This window comes from Emiliania huxleyi (genome assembly GCF_000372725.1).
Source record: "Emiliania huxleyi CCMP1516 unplaced genomic scaffold EMIHUscaffold_11, whole genome shotgun sequence".
Lineage (NCBI taxonomy): Eukaryota > Haptophyta > Isochrysidales > Noelaerhabdaceae > Emiliania > Emiliania huxleyi.
The window spans coordinates 346,991-365,458 of NW_005201792.1; the positions used below are offsets into that span (position 1 = coordinate 346,991).

At 63.4% G+C, this 18,468-nt stretch overlaps 7 protein-coding genes across 7 annotated transcripts; 3 read left to right on the forward strand and 4 right to left on the reverse strand.

Moving 5' to 3' along the window:
- Positions 1 to 3,071: 3,071 nt before the first annotated feature.
- On the reverse strand, positions 3,072 to 3,461 carry EMIHUDRAFT_199969 (hypothetical protein; the record flags this gene model as incomplete). The annotated part of the gene is made up of 1 exon (XM_005791864.1): positions 3,072 to 3,461. One exon carries the CDS (start codon positions 3,459 to 3,461, stop codon positions 3,072 to 3,074), a length of 390 nt encoding a protein of 129 aa, XP_005791921.1.
- A 2,864-nt stretch (positions 3,462 to 6,325) lies between these two features.
- EMIHUDRAFT_97705 (hypothetical protein) lies at positions 6,326 to 7,252 on the forward strand (the record flags this gene model as incomplete). Its single annotated transcript, XM_005791865.1, has 1 exon — positions 6,326 to 7,252. One exon carries the CDS (start codon positions 6,326 to 6,328, stop codon positions 7,250 to 7,252), a length of 927 nt encoding a protein of 308 aa, XP_005791922.1.
- Positions 7,253 to 8,550: 1,298 nt separating this feature from the next.
- Positions 8,551 to 9,295, reverse strand: EMIHUDRAFT_433399 (hypothetical protein; the record flags this gene model as incomplete). The annotated part of the gene is made up of 3 exons (XM_005791866.1): positions 8,957 to 9,295; positions 8,825 to 8,885; positions 8,551 to 8,655 (listed from the first exon to the last, which is right to left on the reverse strand). Coding segments are annotated over exons 1-3 (336 nt in total), but the record flags the coding sequence as incomplete, so codon positions are not given.
- Positions 9,296 to 10,079: 784 nt separating this feature from the next.
- On the reverse strand, positions 10,080 to 11,128 carry Rab7 (rab family GTPase). The gene is made up of 3 exons (XM_005791867.1): positions 10,582 to 11,128; positions 10,394 to 10,499; positions 10,080 to 10,304 (listed from the first exon to the last, which is right to left on the reverse strand). Exons 1-3 carry the CDS (start codon positions 10,998 to 11,000, stop codon positions 10,212 to 10,214), a joined length of 618 nt encoding a protein of 205 aa, XP_005791924.1. The 5' UTR covers positions 11,001 to 11,128; the 3' UTR covers positions 10,080 to 10,211.
- Positions 11,129 to 11,833: 705 nt separating this feature from the next.
- EMIHUDRAFT_54983 (hypothetical protein) lies at positions 11,834 to 12,406 on the forward strand (the record flags this gene model as incomplete). Its single annotated transcript, XM_005791868.1, has 1 exon — positions 11,834 to 12,406. A coding segment is annotated over one exon (573 nt), but the record flags the coding sequence as incomplete, so codon positions are not given.
- Positions 12,407 to 12,846: 440 nt separating this feature from the next.
- Positions 12,847 to 13,683, reverse strand: EMIHUDRAFT_97708 (hypothetical protein; the record flags this gene model as incomplete). Its single annotated transcript, XM_005791869.1, has 3 exons — positions 12,847 to 13,121; positions 13,190 to 13,322; positions 13,396 to 13,683. The coding sequence occupies 3 exons, from the start codon at positions 13,681 to 13,683 to the stop codon at positions 12,847 to 12,849; spliced, it is 696 nt and encodes a 231-aa protein (XP_005791926.1).
- Positions 13,684 to 15,015: 1,332 nt separating this feature from the next.
- On the forward strand, positions 15,016 to 16,879 carry EMIHUDRAFT_199976 (FAD binding domain protein; the record flags this gene model as incomplete). Its single annotated transcript, XM_005791870.1, has 5 exons — positions 15,016 to 15,804; positions 15,958 to 16,052; positions 16,125 to 16,289; positions 16,356 to 16,404; positions 16,565 to 16,879. The coding sequence occupies 5 exons, from the start codon at positions 15,016 to 15,018 to the stop codon at positions 16,877 to 16,879; spliced, it is 1,413 nt and encodes a 470-aa protein (XP_005791927.1).
- Between the last annotated feature and the right edge of the window lie 1,589 nt (positions 16,880 to 18,468).

The window sequence follows — 18,468 nt, forward strand, 5'->3', positions numbered from 1 at the left end:
CTAGCCAAACAGTTCTCACAAATAGCCTCAAGCTCAAACAAACGCATGTCAGAGAAGCCTGTGTATGCTGGTCCTCTTTGAACGATCCGCGCGTGAGGTAGCATAGGGCCTTGTACCCTTGTTGGCAGCAGCCAGCTTGTTGCGCTGCTTCGTTGCGATGAGCTGATTGGGATCGCAGAAGTGCATGCCGCGCCCGCCGCTTCGCCGCAGCCGCCTTAAGACACGCATAGCGGCAGCACATGTTACGTTGCGCGTACTTGAGCAGGCGTTGCGCGCCGCAAGTAGCGCACTGGCCCTGGGAGAAGGCGATATGGCGTCGTGCGCGGCATACGTTGGTCGGGACGCGTCCAGGACCAGGTATTTTTCGGGTAAACCTGAAGGCTTTTCAGGTATACCCGAGTTTTACCCGGAGTTTGCCTGATGTCGTCTAAGTTCATGGCCCCTGACCATACAGCGTCTAAGTCCGAGCCCGGCTCCGTGCGGGGGCTAAGTTGAGCGCTCGCTCGCTGCAGAGGCTAAGTGTAGAGCGACCCTCTAGCCCTAATACCCAACCATTGCGTAAGTACATGGCATATGCTACCGCTTAGTGGGCACATGTACAACATGTGCAACATGCACATGCACAACAACAACATGTACATGTGACATGCGCATGCACATGCGGCCGGGCTCGGACATGCGGCCGGGCACGCCGAAAACGCCACGGGGCGACCGGTCCTCGTCGCGAGCGCCCTCTGGCCGCAGTACGCATGCAAAGAGTTCGGCGGAGCCGGCTGGGCGGCGACCGTGTTGCGATGCTCCAAGCACACCGCAATCGTCCGGTTCACGATTGCCACGACGCGTGATGGCCGACCGTACGAGGACGCGCGCGTCCCGCTCAACCAACTGCGGCCGCTGCCTCCGCGACAACTGGCCGCATAAGGCGCGCTGCAGGGGGTGGAACCCATTATAATCACCAACAGGGTGGAACCCAACATTATCACCGCAGGGTGGAACCCATTATAATCACCGCAGGGTGGAACCCATTATAATCACCGCAGGGTGGAACCCAACATAATCACCGCAGGGTGGAACCCATTATAATCACCGCAGGCTGGAACCCAATATAATCACCGCAGGGTGGAACCCAAGATAATCACCAACAGGGTGGAACCCAATATAATCACCACAGGGTGGAACCCAAGATATTCACCGCAGGGTGCAACCCAACATAATCACCAACAGGGTGGAACCCAACATAATCACCACGCTACTACCCGGCTTGCGAGTAGGGAGGAGGAAGCTGCGCTGCGCAAGCACGGGCGGGAGGGGCTTCTCCTGCGGAGTCGTGCGTGCGCAGGGCTCCTCTTTGCTTTCTTCTACTCCCTACTATCATCTCGTTCCCGTCCTACCAGAGAAGGTTACTTCCCCCAGGATTGGTCTTCTCTGCCTGCGGGAACACCCTTGGGCGGCCGGGTGGGGCTGCGGCTGGAGATAGGTAAGCATGGCTCGGTAGAGCCGAGACCCCGTGTTGAGGCGGCGCTCCTGTGGGCGGCTGTGGAATCGGGAGATATTCGGCAGGCATATCTCCCGATCTCATCCCAGTGATGGACGTCCGTACGTCCCTTCTGAGTGATTGTGTTTCGGACGGCCCTTCGTTGTGTTCTCCCCCGTCCGCCAGCGAGACTGGCTCAGTCGCTGGCGGCCGCAGTTCTCTGTGACCCACCCACCTCTCCCTTGTGTTTTGTCTGGGGAGGGGCTTCTCCTGCGGAGTCGTGCGTGCGCAGGGCTCCTCTTTGCTTTCTTCTACTCCCTACTATCATCTCGTTCCCGTCCTACCAGAGAATGTTCAGAGAGATCGTCTGAGGGTGCGCGCGAAATCACACAGAGAAAGAAATACTATTTGAAAACGGATCATTTACGTTTACACGAGTCAAGACAGTGAACACAGGTTCAAGACCGGCTCGCAGCAAACGTCAAGCTTCGCGATCGCGACACCGCCCGGCGCTATTCCCTGAGCCCGCTTTGCCTCACGCTCACCGGCTGGCGGTGCAGACGCCAGAGGAGGAGCGGGCTCGTCCATGTCCATCTCCATGTCCATGTAGCTCGTGGGCGGGGACGCTGGTGGCGGAGGCGGCGCGGCCGATATTGGTGTCGATGCTGGGGCCATTGGTGGGCGGCCGTCCTGCGCACCTTCAGCAGGTGGATCCCTCTCACCCTTGCGATCAGCACCATCGCTCCAACGCTGCCCTCCTTTAGCCGCCCTCCTCCCCCGTCCGGCCTCCTGTCCAGCCTCCCCATCCTCTCCTGCCTCCTACAGGTTGAGATTCCGACTCAGAACATAGTAGGTCGGGCACTGACTATCTGGGCTGTTGGGGCGCAAGCCACGAGCCAAGTCCAAAGGCCACTCTCCCCCGCCGCCGCTAGCGAAGCGCGGCTACGTCCTCACCAGCAAGCGAACAACGTCGTGGCATTCGTTGCGAAGCGCGAGGAAGTGTGCTGTCCCTCGCCGCTCCCGAGCCGTTAGGTGGCTGCCAAAGCGATCGAGCAGCAGCCGCACAACCTCCACGTTCCTACAGTTGATCATCTGTCGGTCGCAAAGAAGTCGCCGCTCCCTGCCGGTAGGGACGGTTGGGCTGCCCGCTCTCGCAGGCGAGGTGCCACGGGCTCATGCCGTAGCGGTCCTCGGAGAGGAGCTGACACGGAGAGTCCTAGATGGCAGGGGTAAGAAGCTTGCGTAAACCTGAGGCGAGGCGGCTAGTCGTGTCGGGGTGGCGCTGCGAGCCTGCAAGAGGGCCACGACTGCTTGCAGATGGCCGCCCGCCTGAGGTTGCAGGTCACACGCGCTCAATTCCCTCGAAAACGTGTATCCTTGCATCCGCCACACTGCCATGCAATCTGGTGCGTGTCTCATCCCACAGCTGTGTGTCGCGCCTTGTCCTCCTCGCTGCTCGTTTCTCCCACCAAGCCTATTGTGCAATCTAGAATGCCCACCGCAGCAAGGTGTAGAGGCGTTTGGCGGTCTGAGTCCACCTGTGCGATCCAATACGCGATGGTGCCCGCGCACCGGTGCTACTGCGCTACCGGGCGTCCTATGCGGCGAGCGACTTGGTGCCCAAGGGATCTGGGTGGCAGGGTGTGGGATGCCAACGGACAATGTCGGTCGACGCTCCATGGGCGAGCAGCAGCTTGATCGACTCAGCCTGGCCCGCGTCACTAGCGAGGTGCAGCAGGGTGTGCTCTTCCTCGACGGTGGCGTTCACGTCTAGAAAGTGCTCATGGAGCCAGCTGCCCAGCACGTCTGTGTCGCCCGCCCTTGACGCCGCAATGGCTCCGTGGACGTCGGGCGGTGGCAATGGAGCCACGGCGGTCCGGCGTGGAGACCAAGGGCTCAGAGAGGCAAAGAACGGGCCTGTGCGAGGAGACGCGCCGCTCCGACACGGATCCGCTCCCGTGCTGTCCGCCTTTGCGCGCTCTGGCATGAGCGGGGGGCTTCAGTTACATGGGAGAGTTCGCGGGTTTCTTTTATTCATTTTCAAATATTTCTGCCGCGAACGGATGGATGGATGCGGCTTGCGGCCTGTCTCTCCACGTGCATCCTACCAATCGTGAAAAATATTATTGTGCTAAAAGCAGTACACGGGTAGAAACAAAAAGAAATCTAAAGCATACATGTAAGAAAATGTCAGCAGTCCTCCTCCGGGAATGTACTACACACATACACTCGGGCCGAGAGGGAAAAGGCCCTTGACTTTGCTCAGGGCGCAGGGCAGGTTGACGGCGTCTGGACTCTGGTACCTCGACTCCAAGAAACTGAAGCTTGCACTCGACAGGTGGGAGCGGAGGAACGACTCCGACGCAAGCTCTCTCCCACAATCTCTCGCACAATCTCTCGATGTCTCGAACCCAGTGAGCGCGGCAGTGATGACTACCCCATCCTCTCCGAAGATTCGTTCACCGGCTTCTCAGACTGCGCTGAGTGGTAGGGCCCCAAGGGCCTAGAAATCGCGCCTGCCTCTCCCTTTTCTCCCAGTAAGCTAAAAGTACGTACACTGAGAGAGAGAGCGAGAGCACTTGGAGCACTTGGAGTGCAGTCATCAGCCTCACATCCAGGACCGGGGAGCTGAGGAGAGATTCCTGTCCCTTTTCAGAGAAAAGCCGCAGACGCGACCTCAAGGATTGACGGCCTTCCCGCTTTGCATGCGACATGGATCCCAAGCCGAGATCGACGAGTTCTTCACCATCGCAGGTGTCGACCCGACTCGCCAGCGACGACTTTGCCATCGGGACGCAGACGCGCGGCATGTGTCGGGCGCTTGCCGCTTTTGTGTCAGCTCTTCGCTTGGCCGTCGTCGCTCTCGGGCTGCACATGTCCTCTTGCCCGGATGCTGGCGAGCGCTGGGAAGCGACGTTGGAAGGTGACACCTCCCGATCATGCATCGACACACCGGGGATGAAACAGGAGTGGTGGAGACTGAAAGGCGTGCACTGCGCGTCGCCGCCCCAGCCGCAATGGCGATGGCAGCTTGCCGCGAAGGGTGGCAAAGGCTGCCGCCTGCGACCGTGTATCCACTAGTACTGTCCACTAGAGTTGTGCACGATGTTTACTGCTTTTAGCATACATGTTTCGCTCCCGCGAAATTCGAAAGGTAGAGCACGCGAGGGGGGGCCTAGGCGCGAACGCTGCGCGCGAGGAGGGGCGGTGGGCCTCGCCCTGCCAGGCCTCCCCCTTGACCGAATCCTTGGGCCCGGCCCATTCTCATAGGCTGCTCCCCACACCAGCAGCCGAGAGTGCGGGCGCGTGGGTCGCCAAACCACAACGAAAGTCTTAGAGTAAGATGTATCGCGCGCCTTCGCTTGGGGGGGGGGGGGGAGGAATCTTCGCGCCATCGCGCATGGTGAGCTATGAACTAAGGTTATTCGGGTCCCTTTAGGGAGGCAAACCCTGCCCGCCCCCTAGAGCCCCAGGTAAGGCCCAGGTGTGTGGCAAGGCCCAGGTGACCAAAATCACCCCGTTTTGCCCATTTTCGGTCATCCGTCAAAATATCTGAAGATCCTACAATAGGATTCTCCCCAAACCTTGCTCAGCTGATCCAGCCTGGGGAGAGGACCAGCCCTGGGCAAAGAAACCAGCACCTCATCGGGCTTCCCTGAGCGTCACAGCTCGGTGATCGCGCCGGCCGGACACCACTGAGACGGCCGTTCTGGGCATTGAACGGGACCTTCGGGGGCAAAGATATGGGCTCTATGGCTCAGACTGGACTCCTCTTGGTCCCTTCTGATGCCCTAGGCCACACCTGGGCCTTACCTGGGGCTCTCTAGGGGGCGGGCAGGGTTTGCCCCCCGAACTGGCCCGAAGAACCTTAAGCGCACCCAGCGGGCCGGATGATCGGGAATCGGGCTACGGGCTAGAGAGCCCTGGCCATGGGGGTGCACGTTCGCAGCGAGGCGGCCGTCAAGTAAACACGGGTCTCCGAGGGCGATAGCGCCGGGTTCCCTCAAGTCCGCTTCGCAAGGTCTTTTCTCTCCTTTCCCTGGGGGCACCCCGCATTCCTCTTTCTTCCCGCACGAAGAAATTCTTCTGCTTCCCTTCGGTGTCGCTCCTCATCGCAAACTCCGTCAAGCAGTTCACCTTCGGGTTGCACTGAAAAAGATAACCCTTGGGAGAAGGAAGTTTGACCCGGGGTAAAAAGAAACAGGTGCGGTGCGACACCTGGCTCCTGGGCAGAGCCGGTGAACCTTCTTTTCTAGAAGGCCAGGATTGAGAGCAGCCTCGCTCTCAATCCTAGATGTCGAAGGATTGTGAGCAGCACTCCTCGCAATCGTAGCATCTCTGTCTGTGCGATTGTGAGCGCCTACGCTCGCAATTTTACATCTTCAGGACTAAGAGCAGCTCCGCTCCCAAGATGACTGGTGACGCTTACGACTACTTCCAGCGCGCTCGCAATCCGAGCAAAGTCTGGGATTACGAGCAGCACTGCTCACAGTCCTAGCAACATGCCTCCGATTGCGAGCAGTAGCGCTCGCAATCCTACATCTTGTAGGACTAATGAGCGGCGGTGCTCACAATCGTACCAAACAAAGGCCCTCGCGCTGACCCCTTACCCCCTGTATGTATGTATGTAGGTAGGAAGGTGAAGAACAGCCAGGCTCGGACTGGACACCAACGCGGTATGGGTGGACGCTGGACAGATGAATGATGACGACACGCACGAGCGACACACAGACACAAACAGGCTCACAAGACACACAGCCAGCTGGCTGCCACACACCCATTCTTCCTGTCGTTGCTACCCTTCCCCCCAAACACCTCGCAAGAGGGCGCATCTTGCAACACATCTCCAACATGCAGTTGCTGCTATCGTCTTTTGCCACGCTGCACCAGCCTCTGCCGCGATTCACTTGCGCTCGGTTGCCGCTAATCCACATGAACGTTGTCGATCGCACGCCACCGTGGTCATTTAACTTCACCGGCGTCGAGCCGACGTACACCGTGACGGACTGGGCCGCTGCTCGTTCGGTGATGGCTGAGTACCTAAACGTCGCCCGTGCGAGCCGCGGTGCCATGTTTAGCGGCTGGACGTGCGCTGGCGACAAGCTCTCCTGTCGCGAGGCCTTTGGCGACGCCAGCTTCGCGGCTGAGCACCTTGTCGCTGCCCGTGAGACCCTTGCGAAGCTGCAGGCCGTGGCGACGCTTGAGGAGGTGCGGGTGTACACACCCGCAGCCGACGCTGCGCTGATGGAGGCGGCAAGAGAAGCCTTTTCTGCCGACGTGCAGCTGCTGGAGTTGGACGGCGGCGCGACTGCGCTCGTCCGGCCGTGGGGAGGCATGTCACGAGGATCGGAGTTTTGTTCGCTGACGGTCGACTTTGCGGTGTCGGACTGGGCCGCGGCCGCGCCGCTGATGCAGCGCTGCGTCGAGCTCGCTGTGGTGGAGGGGAAGGGGTGCATCTACTTTGGGTTCAGCCGCAACGCGGGCTGCCAGCTGGTGTGTCGGTCGGCCTACGCCACCGCAGACGCGCTCGAGGCCCACCTCCGCGGCGCGTCCCCTCTCGCCGCCGCCGTCGGGACGCTCTCCGAGGATGGCGAGATTGCGACGCTCGACGCGGCGCGGTTGGATGCGCCGGCGGCCACCCTCGAGGCGATGCGCGCGGACACACTCGAGTACCATGGGTGCAAGGTGCAGCCCTTCTCCATCGACCCGAGAGAGGGCGGCTTTCAGCGATTCGAGCTGACAGGCTACAACATGGGGCTGCTGGACCTCAATAAGTGAGCCCTGACTTCCATGAACCCGAACGCGGCCCAACTTGTCTGCGGACCATACTGCCGCCCGCACATGCAACATGTCTCTGCAGGAAGGAACGAAAAGAAGCCATCGCGATACGTCCCTGGGTGTTCGTTCTCTTCGTAGAGCTCTATCCCAGTTTAATACGTCGTATGTTACCCACGGCCTCACGTGTGACACATTTCTAATTTGAATGATTTCCATGCTAGACTCACCGAATATTAGATCTCGCTTCTCGCAACGTTGCGCTACTGGCTACACGTGCACATCTCTCGGCGGGGGGGGCCGCGGCGCCGGCGGCGCGGGGCCGGCCCCTCATCGTCGTCATCCCTCATCGGCTCAATCGCGCAATGTAATTTATGTATATAAGTTGTATTCTCACGTTGTGTCACGGTAATCGCACCGAAGGCCGAGACGAGACGCGAGATCGAGCTCAAAACACGGTGTGGCAAGCACGGCAGGGTGATGGCGCTGCAAGTGTCGCTCTCCACCTCGACGTCTCAACAGACGACACATAGATTCAGGACCACGTCGTGGCACTTTGGTGTCGGCGCGCTGGCCCAGATGCTCGCCCACCTCGCCGCTGGCCCAGAGGCCTCCCCCTCCTCCCCGGCCGCCTCCTCCAGCGGGCCGGCGGCGAGGGGCGGCACCGAGCTCGCGCTGACGACGGCGGAGGAGCGGCGGTCCGAGTCGGAGCCGACCGAGCTGAAAGTGGACGCCTGCGCCTTGACGCGCACGATGCCGCGCCGCAGCTCGAAGAGGGCCCGCTCGTCGGCGTGCGGCATCGGGGTCGCGCCGCTCGCGGTGAGGAAGGGGTGGGAGCGGAGGGACGACGGCGTGAGGCGGGCGGCGGGCTGCTGCTGGAGCAGCGATCGCAGCAAGTCCATCGCGTCGGGGGGCGCACCGGGCGGCGGGGGCGGGAAAGCAACCTCCTCGGACCCGATCCGCTGCAGCACGAGCAGCGGCGTCGGGGCGTCGAAGGGCGGCGCGTGGTGCAGCCAGAGGAAGAGGCAGACGCCGTACGCCCACCAGTCGGCCGCGTAGGAGGAGTAGCCGCCCGCCGACCGCTCGCCTAGAGCGCGGGTACCGCCCCGCTCAACCGCCCCCGCCCCCGCCCCCCTCTCGCGCGGCGGCGCGGCTCTGCACCGACGTGGCACATCTCCGGCGCGAAGAAGGCAATCGTGCCTACAGGCTCGTCCGCAACGATCTCCCACTCCGGACGTGGCACACACACGCAGCGCAGTCGAGGGCTGTCGAGCCGGCGGTCGCGCGCACGTAGTCCGCGCCGAGGGTGCCTCCCACCGGAGCGTCGCGCGAGTGCGATAGGAGCGCCGCCGTCCCAAAGTCGGTCAGCTTTGCGCGCCTCTGCTCCGGGTCCCAGAGGATGTTGTCTGCGCACGCGTCGGGAGGCGGTCGTGGACGTGTCGTGGACGTGTCGTGGGCGCGGTGGATGGGCGTGCTGGCGGCACGAGCGGGTCACAGAGGTGTCTGCCGATCGAGCTTAGGGAGGTTGCGACGGGGCGGGTGGAGAGGGTGCGCGGACTCTCTGTCTGCGTCTGCCTGGCTTGACGTCCCTGTGCGCGACTCCGTGGATGTGCAGGTGCTCCAGGCCGAGGTAGACCTGAAGCAGGGGGCAGGGGGTGGATGGGCCGCGGCGGAGGCGCTGCCACCCCTTCCCTCGGCGCCGCGCGCCTCCCTCAGCCAGTGGCGGAGGTCCTCCTCCGGGATAGACTCGCGCCGCGCCACGGGCCGCTGCAGCGTCCAGCCGCGCACGCACTCCATGACGAGGAACTGCTGGTCGCACCGCGGATCGTCGATGAGCTCGTACAGCCGCACGATGTTGGGGTGCTGCAGCCGCGACATCACCTCAAACTCTCGCTCTATCGAGTTGTTTTCGGTGCCGCTCGCGTTGCCGCGGCTGGTGCGGCTGCTTCCGACCGAGATTGGCCGGGAGAGCGACGGACGGGACGGTTCGTCGGCCGGCACAGAGGACGGGCGGGTCAGAGTCGGCCGTCTGAGCGATCTTCGCTCTGGGGCGGGCCTGCGGAGGATCTTGATGGCGTAGTCCTGGCCGGAGCTGGACGCTCTGTGCACGGTGCCGTACGAGCCGACGCCCAGGATCTGGTGCACGCTGTACTGGTTGACGCGCTCCACCACGTCGTGGTCGTTGAGCGCGGTCTCAGCCGTGCGCGTGAGCGGCGTGGCGGACATGACCACGAACAAGTGGGAGAATGGGGCGCCTGCTTGCCCTTTCGAAAAAAGATTTTCCGTCCGGGTTGTCTGTTTTCTTTCTTTTCTGGCCTGGGAGGGATAGAGTGTCGGGCTCCAGCAAAGGGCCAGTCGAGTCGCTACCACGTGCAAGCCCCACCCGGCTGGCAAGTGGGCTTGGGGGCGTGCGGTGCCGCCCTGCTTGCTCTAGGTGAAACGTCTAAAGGACGAAGAAACACGAGGGTGCGACCAACTCCGCACGACCCACGGGCGGAGAAGACAGACGGGCACTAGACCAGGGAGGACTGGGAGAGTGTGAATGGAGGGACACGTGTGGTTCAGACGTCCCTTGTCAGGCGAGCAGGAGAGCCCCACCTACCTGTGGCTGTGTGCAGTGTGGCCCCTGATCGTCCTTCGACCTCCAAAAAACGATGCAAAATCCTGCTCGTGCAGGTGGGGACCCTGTCCTCCTCCCCTATCCCTCGTTTGGGCTGTGTATGTTTTCTTTCTTTCGCACAACAACACCACCGGGCACGGCCGCGCGCGCACTGGAGCACTAACACAGGTAAAAAGTTCACGGTTTTCTCGTCTACCTCCTCCCGCCTCCCCCTATCTCTCCCAATCGCGCGACCTGCACTCTGTTGGTGTTGCACGCGACTGCCTGTTACATGCACATGTCACAATAATGGTCAATGCCCACACCCACACCTCAGCAGCTCCGAACCAATGCTGTGCAGGCTCAACAACAGCCGCCACCCTGGCGTCCGATGCTGCTCGTCCCAGCGTGGCTCATGTCGATCGTGTCTGGCAGGTAGAGATCCGCCTCCCTCGCCTGGGACGGGACGGGTGTGCGGGTGTGTGCGAGTGCGAGGGGGCGTGCGGGTGTGTGGCAAGGTCTGCGGCTCGGAGGCGGGCCGGCGCCTCTTGTAGCAGCGAGTTTCGCGCGATGAGCTCGAAGGCCTGCTCGATGTTGATGGCCGTCTTTGCGGAGGTCTCGAACAGCGGCACGTTGCCCTTTCCCTCGCACCTGCGCGCGGCGGGCGGCTCTGGGCTCGCTTCGCGCCGAGGCCGGCTGCTGCGTGGGTGTGGGCCGAGGCGCAGCCGCTCACCAGGCGAGAGCCCGCTTCTGCGTCGCGGCGCCCGAGCCCTCCACGTCCACCTTGTTGCCCAGCACGACGAAGGGGAACGCCTCCGCATCGCTCGGCCCAGCCTGGCGGAGGAACTCGTCCCTCCAGGAGTCGAGGCTCTGCAGGGTCCTCTCGTCGTTGCTGTCATAGACTAGCACGCAGCAATCGGCGCCGCGGTAGAAGGCGACGCCGAGCGACTGGAAGCGCTCCTGGCCCGCCGTGTCCCAGATTTGCATCGTGACGGGCCGCCCATCCACTTCCAGCTCCTTGGTGAGGAAGTCGGCTCCGATTGTCGCCTTGTACTGCGACTGGAACTTGCGGTTGACGAACTGATTCATGAGAGAGGTCTTACCGACCCCCGAATCGCCCAAGATGACAACCTTGAGCAGCTTGCGGCCCATTTTCACCGGCGCCTACGCTGTCTGCTATTGCCGCGGCCGCTTCACGCCTCGGGAGGGAGCAGCGTGAGCTCCGCAACTCGCACGGGTCTCAAGGGGCGCCCGGCCGGGGCCACCTTGCTTCTTGTTTTAGAAAAAGAATTTTGACGAGCTGGCACGTGCGCGCACTGGCACTAACACAGGTACACCACGGGAGCCGCCTAAGCGACTCCTGCGAGGACGGCGAGGCACTTAGCTCCGTGCACTGGTGCACTCGACCGCAATAAATCACGACTCTCACAGTGATTTGGGCTCGGCAGCTTGTCAGCCCTCAGCCGAAGCTGGGGCCGGTCCCGTAGCCGAGAGAGCCCGCGCCGTTGATGAGTTCGACGCGGTCGGCGGGCACAACACAGGGGCAGAGACGTTTCACGTCACAAGGACGCACGACGCGTTTAACGCCAGTCTGTGCCAGTTCCGCCGGCATGCAGCGCGCGCGAAGAAGGTTGCTCCTCGACCTCGACGAGGATGCGGGCATTCCGGGCGAGGCGGGCGGCGCCACGCAAGCGACAGCCACGAACACGTCAGACAACGACAGGGAGCCCGATGGTGCGGAAGAGTACGAGGATGACTTTGAAGAGGTGGAATCTGACGATGACTCAACCTCAGCCGCACCTACGCCACCACCGGCGGTTGCTGCCGCGCCTTGCCAAAGTACAGAAGCTCTTCTGGCCGAGCCGGGAGCAGCCGCACCAAACGACCCGCCCAAGGGCCGCGGCCGCTCCCGTCTGCAGGGCGGAGGGGGGAGCTCTGCGTGGACGGCCATCTCCGTCAGCGAGCTGGACCTCCTACCGCGGCCCATTGCCAACGGTGCGATGGGAGCAATCCACGCTGGGGTCTGGCGCGGGAGGAAAATTGCTGCCAAGCAACTCCACGACTGCACCGGGGATGCCGCCATCGCCCTGCGAGAGGAGGTGGAGGTGCATGCGGCGCTCTCTCACATCAACATCGTCGAGTTGCTTGGCGCGAGCCTCGCCCCACCCCACTGCTGCGTCGTCATGGAGCTGTGCACCCGCTCGCTCTTTGAGCGCGTGCACGGCTGCAGGGAGGGCCTCGGCCGCCGACTCAGCCTGAGGTTGGCGGCGCAGGTTGCCTCGGGCCTGGCGTACCTGCACTCGCGCGCCCCACCGGTGGTGCACCGCGACATCAAGTCGCACAATGTCCTGCTCTGCGGCGACACGACCGCAAAGATATGCGACTTTGGCCTGGTGCGAAGCAAGGAGCCCACGGCGGGCACTCCCAACTATATGCCGCCTGAGACTTTCCTCGCCCAGCCCGGCTGCGGCGGGGTGGACGTCTTTGCGCTTGGCATCCTGCTCAACGAGCTGTTTTCGAGCGAGGTGCCGTGGGATGGGTACGAACCCATGAACATCAAGGCCAAGGTGTTGCGCGGCGAACGGCCTCCCGAGAGCAAAACGATGCCGGTGGCAGCACAGACTCTGGTGCGCACTCTCTGGCATCAGAACGTATCGCAGCGTCCGCGTGCTCAGGCGGCTGCGACCGCGCTTGCAGCCATCGAGTCAGCCCTCCCACAGGCGGGGTAGGTTGGCGTTTCGACCCACGCCGGCCGGCGGCAGCCACTGAATTAGCATCGACTAATCAAGCGTTTTATATACTCATCGCTCGTGTATGACGACAAAACGGCAACGCAAAAGCCGGTTGGAGATAGCCGGTTGGAGATAGCCGTAATACGATGCTGAGTCCTTAGATCTAATTGTGCAACGCGCCGCCAAGGTCAAATCCAAACACACTACAACCTCCCACCAATTCTCTCGCGGTGCCCGCCGGGTGCGGGTTGCGTGCGCCTCAAGCTCTATGCCTGAAGTGCCGTCACCCTGGACTTGACATTTTTGAACTTGTTCATCTTCCAAGTCGACTCCGCTGGAAGCGACGGGGGAAAGCTGTAATCCTGCAAGGCGTGGTGCTCAGCGGCGGCCCTTAACAGCCTCGTCGACTTAGTGGGCGACGGCTTGCCGAGCTTGCGCCCGCCGCCCAGGTTCTCGGCGAGCTCCGTCTGGAGGACCCAGTCGTAGCGGTAGCCGTGTGCCATCAGGTCGGTGAACGACTCGGCCTCTCCCGATTGCGTGCCTGCATGCGGGCGAAGGCCGCAGTGGACGCGGGCTAACAGCGAGCGGAGAGGAGTGGCGAGGGCGCACCGGCCGTGACGCTAGCATCCGGAGCGAACGGCGCCCTACGGATCGAGCCGCTCCGGACAGGCATGCGTATGTCGTGCACTGTCGAGTGCTCGCGAACACCCTTCGCTGTGGTGTGCCCCGCCCTGAGTGCCGCCTGAAAATCGGGGGAAGTGGTTGCCGGCTGAGTTCCCTGGCGGCGTTAAGCGCGGCAAGTTCACGCAGCACACCCTGTTCATCGCCTTGAAGTCCTTTGGCGGCCGGGCATTCTTCGTCCCCGTAAACTCTGCCCAGTTGTCGATTACCGTGTGGGCCGTCAGGCCGTCCGGCTTGTTTGCCATTCCAAAGGTGAACGAGAAATCCTGCGGCAGGTCGTACGATGTCGTCCGGACGCACCCGAGGTTCGACTTCTGCAGCAGAGAGTTCTTGGTGTCGACACGGTGGCTCCCGCACAGGGGAGTCATGGTCGCATCCCGACGGTTGTGCGAGTAGCCCTCTGGCTGCATGTCGGCCTCCATGGGGCCGCGAGCGAAAACGAAACGATGCGGTTTCGAAGAACTTGACGGTTTCAGCCTGCGCTAGTGTATATGGCGCTCGACGACAGCTACTTGCACCGCCGACAGGAGAACGCCCGCATTGTGGAGACAGCGCAGAGAGACATCGCGTCAAAGCTCCTTGCGGTGCATGTGACGAAGCGAGCGCCAGTGCCGTTTGAGCCATACGAAGAGGCTCCGCCCGTCACGAGTCCAGTCCCGAGGGACGGTCACCTGGAGCGGACCGCAGACCTAGCCGGATTGCGATGCCACGCGATCAACCTCGGCAACGCCTAGCCTCCTCGAAGGGCTTGGCCAGTCCTTTTGTGCTCACGCGATTGGTCTGAGCCGCTTTGGTGCGCAGGCGCTCCTCCGCCTCACCGTTCCCGTCTCGGCCGTGTTTGACGATGTCATCGCTTCTCTCAGCGGGACGTTTGGTGAGAGGCAGCAGCGACTGGCTGCGCGCGCAGCTGGCCTCAGTTCGGCGAGATTGCTCCGCGCCAAAAGCACCTCAGTGTCGCTCTTCGGCCAGCTCTCTCGCGCGCGGGGCGGCGGCGACGCCTTCCCCTCCACGATCGACACTCGCCGCGAGCATTTTGGGGCCGTCGCTAACCAACGCGACCAAAGGATATCAGCCCCGGTTGCCGTTGAAGATAGACCAGTAAATTAAGGCGCGCGGGGCGGGGGGGGGGGGGGGGCTTGACGCGAGGACGCCGGCCAATATCTCTGCGGAACTGGGAGTTTACCTTGTGCAGGGCGTGAACTGCCGCCGGACCCGACTACTGAGACTGTTCACACGTGACGTTCACACCTGGGGGACCAGGGTGTATCCGCAACTTGCGCAGTATCTTACTCGCAGGGGACCTGGATCCACGTGTGCTGATTACCAAACAAACAAGCAAACAAACACGGGCGGAACAGGTCCCTGTTCCTTTTTACCCATCTCACAGTAGAGGTCTCCGTTTTTATTTATTTATTTGGGGAACCTCCCTCTCCGTCAGAGTTCGCTCCCACTGTGCACTGAGGTCTCCGCTTTTTATTTCGCAGAGGCCCCAGGGTTCCGGCTCCTAGCCGGATAGGGGGTCTGTTGCCACTGGCTGGCCCCTCCCAGATAGGTAGGTAGGTTGGTCTTGTTTCGCCCAAAAGGGCCCTGCAACACGTAGGCACACTGTTTTCATCTTTTTTCGCTTCGCTGCGCGGCCTGGGGATAGGTAGGTAGGTAGGGAATTTTGGCGCGAGTCAGTGTGAACAGACCCCTGTGAACGCGCGCACGAGTGCTGATTACCAGCAGCCGGTGGTGGAGGCTCGCTCGCTGTCATGACCGACACTGCTGACGTCTCGCGAGGCTGCCGCGGCTACGAGGAGAATCACGTGCAGAACTGGTGCGGCAACATCTCCTTCGGCAGCAAGCAGAAGTTCGTGCCGTCCACTGTGGAGGAGTTGCAGCAGGTCGTGCGGGACGCAGCACCGCCGCTGCGCGTGATCGGGCGCGGCCACTCCTTCTCGCCCGTCGCCGAGTGTGCAGGAGGTACGCTCGTGAGCCTCGCTCGCCTCAACCTTGTCCTCGACTTCCAGCCGCCGTCCGATGGAAGCGTCGGCTCCATCACAGTCCAAGGCGGGACAACCTACTCAGAGATTGCCAAGTACCTAGCCGTCGGGCGGCGCGGCGCGCTTCGAAATTTGCCCTCGTGTCCGCAGTTCACCGTCGCCGGCGCCATTGCAACCGGCACGCACGGCTCGGGCGTCCACATCCCGAACCTAGCCGCCGACGTCTCGATGCTCGAGTTTGTGCGCGCCGACGGCACCCTCGTTCGCTACTCGCGCGAGACTGACGCCGCCACGCTCGAGGGCTGCCGCGTCCACTTGGGCTGCCTCGGCGTCGTCAGCGAGCTCCGCCTCGACGTCGTCCCCTTCTTCGAGGTCGACGCGCGCACGTATGCGGATGTGCCACTCGAGGCGGCGGTGCGGGCGCTGCCCGAGCTGTGGACGCGGTGCGACTCGCTCTCGGTGTGGACGTCTGGCTTCGGGCGCGGCGGCGCGGAAGTCGGGGACAGCGACCTCTTGAAGCTTGCAGATCCCTTCCCTCGACTCGAGCCTTTAGGCGCGGTCCCGGGAGCGGCAGCTGCTGGATCACGCTGCGCCACTTCTTGCCTCACTGGGCGCCGCCCGAGCTGCGCGCTCCTCCGGCGAGCCCCCGCTCGAGGCGGCCGTCGAAGGTGGACCATCGGTCCTCCGCTACGGCGACTGGTCGCCGAGTAGGCGGCCCCGCTCGAGGCAGCGCTGCTGGGCGAGAGCGGCTACTTGCTCGAGCGGCCGATGGGGCGCTACTGCAGCGACGTCGACGCTCCGACGACGTGCGCCTTGCCCTTCGGCGCGGCCCGGGTCCGGCAGCGGCGTCTCTTCTCACGCGCTCCGGTTGTGAGCAGCTACTCTCCGACGCGCCGGGAGCCGTGGCACTCTGCGCTCTCCCTCACGCTCGACGACCAGGCGGAGGAGACGTCGATGGCGGTGGTGGACCTGCAGGCGGAGTTCTTCGTCCCGCTCGAGCGTGCGACCGAGGCGCTGCGCGCTGTCTGGGCCGCGTCCGCCGGGTGGGAGTTCGGGTCGCCGGCGTGAGCCTCTGGACCGCGTCTGTTCACGGGTCTGACTGGGAGCAGGTGGGCGTTTGGGTCGCCGCCGACGAGCGCGGAGCGCGTCAAGGGCCTCGTGGACGCGATCGAGTTGCGGCAGGCTAGCGAGACCTCTTGGTATCCCTCACCCCTCCTAGATATCCCTGAGCCCAGTCGGCGCGGTTATCGACGGTTTGCCGTCGCCGCGCGGCGGTCTGAGATCCGCCCTCTGATTGGTTTGGCCGTCGGTGCCGCAGGTCAAGGGCGACAAGGCGTGGCTCTCGCCCGCGCCGGTCGACTCGCTCGGCATCCACGTGTCCTTCAACGCGGACCTCGCCGTGCGCGACGAGGTGATGGCGGCGGTGCCGGCGCTCGAGGCGGCGCTCGCGCCTTTTGGCGCGCGGTTTCATTGGGGGAAGCTCAGTTGCCTACGGGCCGCGCGGGTGGCGGAGCTGTATGGTGAGGGCCTCGAGCAATTCCGGTCTCTGTGCGATGACCACGACCGCGAGGGCAAGTTTAGGAACGACCACGTGAGTGAGCTTCTCTGGCGGCGAGCGGCTCCTGAGTGCTGAGAGAGTATGTTGGGGGGGGGGGGCTCGCAGGTGTCACAAGGGAGGGATTTATATCGTAGAATCCGATTGGGGAAATAATAAAAAATAATTTCTTAAAGAAAGAAGAAAACAGAGGGTCAAGGCAAAAGAGGTAAATAAAGAAAGAAGAAAACAGACAACCCAAGGGAGGGATGGGAGGACGGGGCAATGGCATCCCAATGGACGGCACGCCGCCACCAGACAGGGATTTCAAGGAGAGGAGTGTGGTGCTAGCCGTCGCCCACCCTAACGCTTGGGCGTCTAAAATAATTGCTAAAACAATTTCTTTTCGTCTTCGCGGCCTTGTGACATTCTTTTTGACGCCACCTTGTGTGGCCGGGCAATGTCAGCGGCTGAGTTAAACTAGAGGTCGAGACGCGGCCATGGTAGTGCAGGGCTTGCTCAACGACATACTCGGCGAGCTCGTGCGGCTGCCGCGGCAGGGCCTCAAGCTGGACCTGCTGAATGGCCATGTGCTCCTGCGCAACCTCGAAGTGCAGGCGCGAGGCAGCGCCCACTGCACAGCGTCACACACCCGGCCGCTGAGCCCTCGTCCCTCGCCTCGCAGCCCGCCGCGCTGCAGCTGCTGCTCGGTCTGCCTCTCGTCGTGCTGGCGGGCGTAGTCGGGAGGGCCGAGCTCCACATTCCGTGGGCCAAGCTCGGGTCCGAGCCGGCGCGGGTGCAGCTCGACCGCGTCCTGCTGATCGTCGCGCCGCAGTGCGAGGAGGCGCTGCTGCCGTGCGAGCACGAGCGCAGCTTCCGCGCGAAGCAGCGGCGCCTCGACGCCCACGAGGCCCGCAGGGCGCTGTCGTGTGACGCTGCCGCCGCGCCAAAGCCGCAGAGAGGCTTCTTCTCAAAGCTGGCTGCCAAGCTGCAGGAGAACCTGCAGCTCGACCTGACCAACGTGGTCATCCGCTACGCCGACTCGAGCTTCGGCCGCTCGCCCTTCTCCGTCTCGCTCGCGCTCGACTCCCTCAAGCTGCGCAAGCTCGAGGTTGCCGGAGCGGCGGAAGAGGGAGCGGCGGGCGGGGCCAGGGCGGCGGGCGGGCTGGCCAAGGTGGTCCACCTGACCGGGCTCTCCGTCTGCTGCGCCGAGGCCGTGCCTCCGCCTCCGCCGCACTGCGCCGCCGCCGCGTGTGGCGCAGGCCCGCCCTCGCGCCGCTCCCTCGGCGAGCAGTCGGACGCCTCCTCCTCCGGGTCGGGCCGCGCGTCTGGCGCCTCGTCGGCCTCGAGGGCCTCCGGCCGAAAGTCGGGCTCGCGGCCCGCGGGTGGCGGGACCGGCGGCGGACCCTCCGCCGGCGCCGGCTCGAGTAGGGCGGAGGCGTCCGACCGGCTGCAGTGGCTCAAGACCCACGTGGAGGGCTGGCACCGGCAGGCGACGCGCGCGCGCCTCCCCTCGCTGCTCGCGCGCGGCCTGAGAGTTGAGGTCTTTGGTGGCCGAATCAGGCGAAGCGCGGGGCTCCCCTGGTGCTCGAGCCGCTCTCCGCTTCACTCGAGCTGCACGCCTCTGCCGACTTGCCCGGCGGGGAGGCGGCGGCGCGCGCGGACGGCGAGCAGCCGCTCGAGCTCTC